The 10000-nt window shown below is 38.7% G+C and overlaps 1 protein-coding gene across 1 annotated transcript in view; it reads left to right on the top strand.

The window, feature by feature from the left end:
- The window catches only part of LOC113822875 (uncharacterized), a 66675-nt gene extending 61765 nt beyond the window's left edge, over nt 1-4910 (top strand). The window contains exons 4-5 of the mRNA XM_070141947.1: nt 1570-1750; nt 3310-4910. Coding sequence (XP_069998048.1) covers nt 1570-1750; nt 3310-3361 — 233 coding nt within the window. The 3' untranslated portion in view covers nt 3362-4910. The remainder of the gene's footprint in view (nt 1-1569; nt 1751-3309) is intronic.
- The last annotated feature ends 5090 nt before the right edge of the window (nt 4911-10000 follow it).

Genomic DNA, 10000 nt, shown 5'->3' with positions numbered 1-10000 from the left:
ACCCCTCACACGATTTTTTTGTCTCACTTGACTAAATTGTCTCCCATCTAAGCCCTCCCTTCTCCCTCCCACCCTACAACCCCCGCTCCATCCTCTTCCCTCACTCCCCTCTTCCCTCTTTTCCTACTTACCCTTCATTCCCCTCACTCTCTTTCTCTCTCACACCTATTTCTAAACTACTATCCTGGCGGACTAAATTTCCCCTCAACCCTCACAGTTCCCCTTCTCATTCTCCCACGCACTCCCTCTCACAAAGGCTCCCCTCTCCTCATAGTTTCCTTTCTTCTTCCCCTCACTTAACCTACTCTCCCCTCTCATCCTCTCACTCACTTCCCCTCATAAACACTCCTCTCTCCTAGATCCCACTTCATCCCTCCCCTTCCTCCTCACATAACCCATTCTTCCCCTCTCTCTAAACCTCCCCTCACGTTTCCCCTCTTCCTCCTCCTTCCCACCAACTCCACCCGAGAAAACCTTCCCTCTCCTGCCTGTTCCCCTCTCAGCCCTCTATTTCCTTTTTAGGTAACCCACCCACCCACCTACCCTCACATAAAATCTTCCCCTCTCCTCACAGCTCCCCTCTCACCCTTTTCCTTTACTATTAATTTCCCCCTCACAAAACTTCCCCTCCCTGATCTTCCCCCTCTCACCTCTCGTTACCTCTCACTTCCCTTATAAAACCTTCCTTCTCTGACCTTTCCCCTCTCACCCCCTTTACAAAACCTCCCCTCCCTGACCTTCCCCCTCTTATCCACTCATCCCCCTTACGCAAGCTCCCCTCTCTACCTTTCACCTCTCATTCCCACTCACCCCCTTGAAAAACCTCCCCTTCCTAACCTTTCCCCCTCTGACCCCTCGTTCCCTCTCACCCCCTTAAAAAAAAAAAACCCTCTCACCCCCTTTACAACCCCCCCTCTCTGATCTTTCCCCTCTCACCTCTCATTCCCACTCACCTCCTTAGAAAACCTTCCTTCTCATCCCCTTTACAAAAAAAACCCTCCCACCCCCTTTACAACCCCTCCCCCCCTCCTGACCTTTCCCCTCTCACCTCTCATTCCCACTCACCTCCTTAGAAAACCTTCCCTCTCACCCCCTTTACAAAAAAAAACTCTCACCCCCTTTACAACCCCCCCCCCTCTCTGATCTTTCCCCTCTCACCTCTCATTCCCACTCATCCCCTTACAAAACCTCCCTCCCCTCCCTACCTTTCCCTCGTTCCCACTCACCCCCGTCCTTACAAAACCTCCCCTTCCTAGCCTTTCCCCCTCTCATCCCCCTTTACAAACCCTCTCCCCCCCCACTCCATGACCTTTCCCCTCTCACCCCCTTTACAATCCCCCCCCCTCCTGACCTTTCCCCTCTCACCTCTCATTCCCACTCACCCCCTTTACAAAACCTCCCCTCCCACTCCCCTTTACAAACCCCCCCCCTCTCACCCCCTTTACAACCCCCCCCCCCCCTGACCTTTCCCCTCTCACCTCTCATCCCCACTCACCCCCTTTACAAAACCTCCCCTCCCACTCCCCTTTACAAAACCCCCCCCTCTCACGGATCCCCTCTCACCCGCAGAGGAGTCCGCCCCACCGGCCTTGCCCATCCGCTACGACGACGAGGGCGGCGGCGGCGGAGGAGGAGGGGCGTGGGCTGAAGGGGGGGCGGAGACAGTTCACCTCCCGGGCGGCTGCACCATCTCCGACGCCCAGTATAGCCAGCTGAAGGATTTCATGAAGACGCCCAGTATTGAGAACTGGTGGGTTGGTAATACGTGTAATGATGATATATAATGATAATAATATTGTTAGTGGTAGGCTTCCGGTTGTTAATAATGGAGTCGTTACTGTTGTTATGCTTATTGTTGATTGTTTGTTATCGTTGGTGTTGTCATTCTTATCACTGTTTTTTTTTAAATATTGGTTGCCAATATTGGTATTATTATCATATTATTGTTGTTATTTCGTCACTGTTGTCAATATTCAATTATTTAATTCTCTCTCTCTCTTTCCTTGTCTTTGCCTGCCTGTCTGCCTGTCCGTCTGTCTCTATCTCTCTTTCTCGCTCGCTATACATCTCTCCATCCCCTCTCTCTCCTCCTTTACCTCCTCTCCCTCCCTCTCCCGCTCTCCTGCCTCTCTCCATTTCTCCCTCTCCCGCTCACCCCTCTCTCAACAAACACATAACTAGGGGAAATATTACTCAAGAACCAAGGTGGAAGAAAATTTTGTTTACACAGTTGGATCTTGAGGGAAAACTTTAAGGAAGGGAAGAAGGGAGGCAGGGAGGAAGAAGGGAGGAAGGGAGAAAGAAAGAAAACGAAAGACTGAAAATGAAAGGGGAAAGAATATGGCCTTAATTCATTTTCGCATATATAGGTGCACATGTACAGTACGTGTGGCTGACTGGACGTATGTTTGCGAATGCAGACATAAGGAGAATTAAAGAGAGAGGGATATTGAGTGGAGGAGTGTATAGAAAATAAATGAGAGAGAGAGAGAGAGAGATAGAGAGAGAGACAGACACAGAGAGAGAGAGAAAGAGAGAGAGAGAGACAGAGAGAGAGAGAGAGAGAGAGAGAGAGAGAGAGAGAGAGAGAGAGCGAGAGAGAGAGAGAGAGAGAGAGAGAGAGAGAGAGAGAGAGAGAGAGAGAGAGAGAGAGAGAGAGAGAGAGAGAGAGAGAGAGAAAGAGGGAGGGAGAGAGAGGGGGGGGGGGAGAAAAAGAAAGAAAGGAAGAAAGAAAGAGAAAGAGAGTGAGATGGATATTAAGAGATTGCGCATTGTATGATGAATCTACCTATCATGTCAAATCATTAGTCACTGAATTACATATCATCTCCATGTAATTATAAGAAGAAAAAAAATCCACAAACATTCCTCTCTTCAAATATATATATATATATATATATATATATATATATATATATATATATATATATGTATATATATGTATATATATGTATATATATACATATATGTATATATATATGTATATGTATATATATATGTATGTATATATATATGTATATGTATATATATATATATATATATATATATATATATATTTAGATGTATATATACATATATGTATATATATATATATATATATATATATATATATATATATATATATATATATATATAAAAGAATAGAAAATATAAATGAATGTAAAATGAAATTAATTAAAGACAGATAGATAAAAAATAGAGGCAAACAGTGATAACAAGCAGATCACATGTTCAGCTACCTATATAAATCAAATTTTTATTTAGACTTCCCATGTACGAAACTAAAATATCTATTTCCTTTCTTTACAGCATGTGCAGCAAAGGAGAAGTTGTCTGTGCTGTGAAGCTGTTCAAGACCTAGTGCAACATTGCAGCTTTTTGCAGAGGTTGATAGAAGAGTGCAATATTTTTTTTATTTTTTGTTATTGGTTCTTATTGTCATTATTGCTATTATTTGCATCATCAGTATTAGTTGTAATTATATGATTCATTGGTATTGTTATCATTATTGCTTTTACTATTATTATTGACATTATTGTCATTATCACTATTATTCTTATTCTTATTCATATTAATTGTTATAAAAACTCATATATTCATGATGATTTATGGTTTACAATTAGCTAGCTCTGTAAAGGTCACATCACTATTATTGTATATTAGATAAATGTCCTATGCTTGTTTTTTGCAATGATTGACAGGGAAAAGACATGGATCAAAGTCGACAATCCCATCATGCCATATATGCAATCATCATATGCACGACAATATAAAATCAAAATATTAATTAGGTATCTTAAATTGTAGATTTTTTTTTTTTTTTTTTTTTTTTTACACGTCACACTTTTCAAGAAATATTTTAACCCAGCGATCTCTATGCTTTACATTATCATCCTGTATTTAGCAACATTCAAGAGATTTTTGTTCATGTAAGTTATTTATGATATTTAAAAATCAAAACAAATATACATGTGTTTGTTAGTTATTTAACATCTCTAACAACTACATTTTGTTCGCATTTATTATATCTATAAATGTTGTTTTGATATTGTTTTTGTATATTTTATTTAAATTAATGGAATTAGCATCACTGCCAGAGAACATTTATTTCATTTCATTACATTGCAATCACCCATGTTAAATGTCACACAGAAAGCGTGACGTCATACGTACGTCATCAATTTCATTTACATTTCCCTTTTTGGCGCCATGCTGGTGTTGTGACGTCATAGTTGCTCAGTGACGTCGCTGCCAAATTTCTGTAACTTTATACTGTTCTATGATGGATATGCTGTGTGCGACTAATATTACTCGTTAGCTTTACGCATTTCAATGTAGGAATTTGGTTACATAATATATTTTCCGGTGATAATTATATGATAGAGGCGTGACGGTTGTGCGTAGCGCCATCGAAAATAAAAGGGTTTAAAACTATGTCGAATGTAAGTAGGTTTATATTCGAGGATCAGGATTTAAGCTCTGAATGAGCGACATTCTCTGACTAGAAAAACGAGTTATGTTGATGTTTCTTTGTTTAAGCGTTGTCTTTTCATTCTTTTTTTTTCTATGTCACAGCCTGAGTGTACTACATTTGTGTAACTTATTATTATTATCTTTCTGTCCCTCTCTGTCTCTCTCTTTCCCTCCCTCCCTCCCTCCTTCTCTCTCTCTCATCCCTTTTTCCTTTACCCCATTCCTCTGCCCTTCTTTCTCATCGTCCTATTCTCCCTCCCCATCTCTTACTCCTTTTCCCCGACCTCTCACTCTCCTCCTCCCCCTCCTACTCTCCGCTCTCCCCTCTCCCCCCTCCTTCCTTCCTCCCCTTCCCATATGCTCACAACAACAACAAACAGACGAGCCAATAAAAATGATATGAGGCAACTAACTGTCAAATTAAAAGAGAGATATAGGACAGTATTTAATTACCACATAAACCCGAGAAAAGGACGTTTCACCACCGCGTTCACTTGCGTCATGTAAAGAAAGGAGAGAGGGGGAGGTTCCACGACGTATGTTGCTCGGGTTGCATTGTGCAATAACGTCCAAGAGAGGGAAATGCGTCGAAAACAAGATAAAAAAAAAAGATGCAGGACGGCTGGTATTTCGAGTCCGGGTTAACGGGGGTAGTTCAGTAGTTTGGGAGCCGTTAGGGTTAGGATTCCGTTCCCGCTGTTGAGTGTCATGGCGTCTTGGCAGAGGAAGACGATACTAATAGCATCAGGATATGTGAGCAACATGTTTACGCCATTTTTTTTCGGTCAGTTATTGCAGCTCGACTCCATCGGTCAGTTTGTTAAATTTGCGGGAAGTCCGACCCAATTTCACATGTATGGACTTGCATATACACAGAAATAAATGCTTATGTCTATGTATTTGGCATATATATATATATATATATATATATATATATATATATATATATATATAGACACACACACACACACACACACACACACACACACACACACACACACACACACAAACACACACACACACACACACACACACACACACACACACACACACACACACACACACACACACACACACACACACACACACACTTATCTACCTGCCCGGCAGATATGCATGTCTACACTGATAGGTATGTATCTATTTCTATGTATATACATATCTTTATCATGAATATTCATTGGATCGGGCAATTTTAACAAACCGGTTGTATGTGACGCGGAAATAAACAATAAAGTGTATATTGGTATAAAAATGCACGGAGGGGATGCACCGAAGAGTATATTATATTTTCGAGTACGAGAAGGAGAACCAAGATAAGTAAAATGTCAAGAATGAAATGAGAAGAACAGAGGAAAAGGCAGGTAATGAAATAGCACATAACAGCAACTGGCAAATAAGATTGTGAGCTTCACAAAAGACCTGTTGGCTTGACTGAATTTATGTCATACAACACTAACCTGTCTTTGATTAGGACTAAAGGTGTTGAGAACAGATTATCACTTTTCAGAAGTTATGTTTGAGAAGGACTAAGGAAAGAATACTTATGATCTAGCAAAAGTGGCTGAAGGTTCTCCTTTTAGAGGTTGTTCCGAGCATTTTTGTTATCTTTTCATTAGCGTAGGGCTTGCGAAAAAAAAGTTTACTTTCATCATTTTAACAAATATAAGCGTTGTCATTAACTACCACAAAAATAGAAAAGAGGCTAGAGAGAGAGAAAAAAAAAGAATAAAAAAGGAAAGAAAAAAAAATATGTATATATATATATATATATATATATATATATATATATATATATATATATATATATATATATATATATTGCGTTTTAATGGCCATAATAGAAGACAATGCTCACCAACATATTCACAAACTTGTTTATGCATCCTCCCCATGATTTATACGATTATATAAACATCTGTTGTAATTGTTCCCTCTTCACATACAGAAGCGAGCTGTAGTAGGTGGCCGACACAGATGTAAACATATCACTCACACTTAACGTTTTCTTTGTGCATCAAGAGGAACACTTCAATCAAAGGCTGAGTAGAAACGCATAGTTTGTTGTGCGGATAATCGGTAGAAAATAGAGCCCTTAGATTTTTTAAAGTGCTGTGAAAATAGACACGATTATGAAGAGGAAATAAAGCAACAGTTGGGCAGATAATGACCATTGTTTTAACGTATCTCCATCGTCTAAGAAAATATAAGTATTAGGACTTGGGCATCACAAACTGAATTGATCTTAAGAAAGTACCGAAAGACCTGAGAGTGACTGTGATTGTCTCCAGGACAGAGTAGTGCTGCTAAACTCATATTGTGAATGAAACCCACAACCAGACCCGACCTTCCACGTCCCTTATCTCACGGGTGCACAGAGCAGGTGAACAGCATAAATGGGTAATTGTCAGTCCCTCCGAGATATTGACGGCAGAGGAATCATCATAATTAAAGGCCTTCATCCATTTTGTGTACATTGTAGGCGAGGTGTATTGACGCATGTTTCGCTGGGCTTCACCTTAACGTGAGACTAGGAGGAGAAAGGTCAGTGTGTCAGCAGTTGCTTAAAGTTGGAAAATATGATCTCCAGAAAGATGCATTCGTACTAAGATGTGCAAATATTGTAGATACCCTGTGTGTTGTTCACAGGTTCAAACTAATGCGTTCTTTTTATTATCTCGCATGAAAACAATTTTATTGGAGGTTAGAGAAGCAGTGGACGCAACACTGCACATGCACATATAATTCTAACCGTTGTCACTGAGATCCATTATAGCTGGAATCAGTCAGTTTGCAAGAGAGCAAGATGCCCTTGGCGCACTAATAATTGAGAATGTTAATGGCACACTACAGGGGCATCCTTTACCTGGCAGTATGGTGGGAACCCCTTCAGCAAGCGATGGAGAACAACTACGCTTTATACCTACACAGGAGTCGAATGGAGAGAGTTAAGGGCTTTATCCAAATCTGACACAACATCGGTGTTTATGAAGCCTCATCTGACAACAGACCGGTACAGATGGAAGCCCTTATTAAAAAATCAAAAGGTAAAGAATCTCACATTGTAAAAGTAATCAAACATAGGTCGCCTCATCATATTTGGCCATGTTAATCCATGAATTTTTGGTGTGTATTGGGTTGGTTCAGACTTGTGGACTTGGTACTAGAATCACAGAATTCATATAAGGATGTGTAGCGGCATTTTCAGGTTTACAAAGTGTCCAGATCCACGGTGCTGCCACCAGACTATAACCAGTGAGGTGTTATTACACTATGGTGGTTGCATCACCCTAGAAAATGTGTAAATACTTGTATTTTACATTCGTGTATGGATGAGAAATGTATTAAAATGGTTTAGAGGGCAGATGAACTAAAGTCGGTTTAGGAATTAAGGTGCAGGCAAAAAGAAATGTTTAGATATTTGTTGGTTTGCCTTAGTACAGTCACACTCAGTATTTCAACAAACCAACCTTGACACTGAGTTTGCCAAACAGATATTTTTTTCTTCCTTCATAGCTTTTCCTCTCTCTCTCTCTCTCTCTTCCTATATTTTAAGTGTTGTGTACAGAAAGTCGTATAGATTATAGCACTGTTTTGATAGGGTTGTATAATATACAGTATATATTTTCCTACCAATAGCTAGGGTCTTTAAGCTGTCAATACAAGGTTGTTTTTATATGTAACAATGGAGTAAATTGGTACTATGAATAAAGTTGTTTCAATATCCCAACTTCTACGAATGTTATAAAAGTAACGATGACAACTGTGTCCTGTATTTGAGTTCAGAATATTCATTATCTGATAATTCATCTTACAACTGTTGTAATGATTTAGTTTTGTAAAAACGAATAGGTTACATATTTGTGGCAAAGAAACCTGAAATTATTATAAATGGTATTTAGTATAGTGGTAAGAGTTTTTAAGTATACGAAGGAGAGTACATACAGATAGAAAAAAAAATGCATTGAAACTCAGTCAATAGAAAGAAAACATGAAAGATATACAGTAAATGATCAAAGCAAAAACAAAACATGCTTACGTAATGTGAACTAAATAAGCTTCACTACACATTTGCGAAGCTGATTACAATGCTAGAATGACTTCAAGAACGCTCGTCTGGACTCTGGACCACTACATACGGTACAGAAATTGGAATTACGAATTAAAATTGCACATTTCTTTTAGTTTCCAATGTAAGAAGCATGCAGTGAAAGAAACAGACAAACAACAACAACAAAACATTTCAAAAATGACAAAAAACAGCCAGTCTATTGTCTTTCACTGTCACTGCCGCGCAATTCTTCAGGCCTCTTTGTTTGTAATATGGGTCAGACATATGGAATTGCGCAGTGAAAGAAATTCATTTGTTATTGTAAATAATCAGTAATACTTCTGTATTACTGCTGTATTGTCCTCTTTAAAAACAGAAACGTATTCTCCTTCGTGTAACGTTATGCGCGCTTTATTTACGCACGAAACTCAGTTATTACAATAAATGTACAAGAACGAAACGGCATCATTGTTTTCTTAACAAAAGCTAGGAAAAGATATCAGATGGCGATTTTTTAAAATATTGAAATATGACACTTGCTGTATCGATTGTTTATATATTTTTCTGTTTAAAAGAAGGCTGTATGAAACTGCACCAGTATCAAAATGAATATATCAATATATCTTAATAACTAAGGGAGAACAGAAAGAATAAAATTAATAAAAGGCTGTTGAAGCGAATCCCCCCAAATTAAAATAGTTTTCCATTACTAAACGTTTTCTTTGAGTAGTACCCCATGTTCCAACTCAAGGGGTAACTGTTATTATTACGATGCCTTTGACAATTTGTGTAAATATCAGTATATATATATATATATATATATATATATATATATATATATATATATATATATATATATATATATATGTATATATAATATATATATATATATATATATATATATATATATATATATATATATATATATATATATATATATATATATATATATATAAACGCGACAGGATGTTGCAGTGGCATCGGCTACAGTTTATCTGACGACGGAGCTGGCCACGACATATACATACATACACACACACACACACATGCACATACACACACACACACACACACACACACACACACACACACACACACACACACACACACACATGCACATATATGTATGTATGTATGTATGTATATATATATATATATATATATATATATATATATATATATATATATATATATGTGTGTGTGTGTGTGTGTGTGTGTGTGTGTGTGTGTGTGTGTGTGTGAGTGTGTGTACATGCACACACACACACACACACACACACACACACACACACACACACACACACACACACACACACACACACACACACACACACACACACACACACTCACTCATCACGCCATCTATAAGCTTTTTCTGTCTTTTATCTTATTTCCCTTTTCTATCATAAAACCAAAAGCACTTAGGAATCGAACCCTATTCCCCACGCCTCGAAGGCAGGTGCTGCACCCATTTCG

Source organism: Penaeus vannamei, chromosome 28 (genome assembly GCF_042767895.1).
Source record: "Penaeus vannamei isolate JL-2024 chromosome 28, ASM4276789v1, whole genome shotgun sequence".
Lineage (NCBI taxonomy): Eukaryota > Metazoa > Arthropoda > Malacostraca > Decapoda > Penaeidae > Penaeus > Penaeus vannamei.
This window is presented reverse-complemented; position numbering and strand designations above follow the sequence as displayed.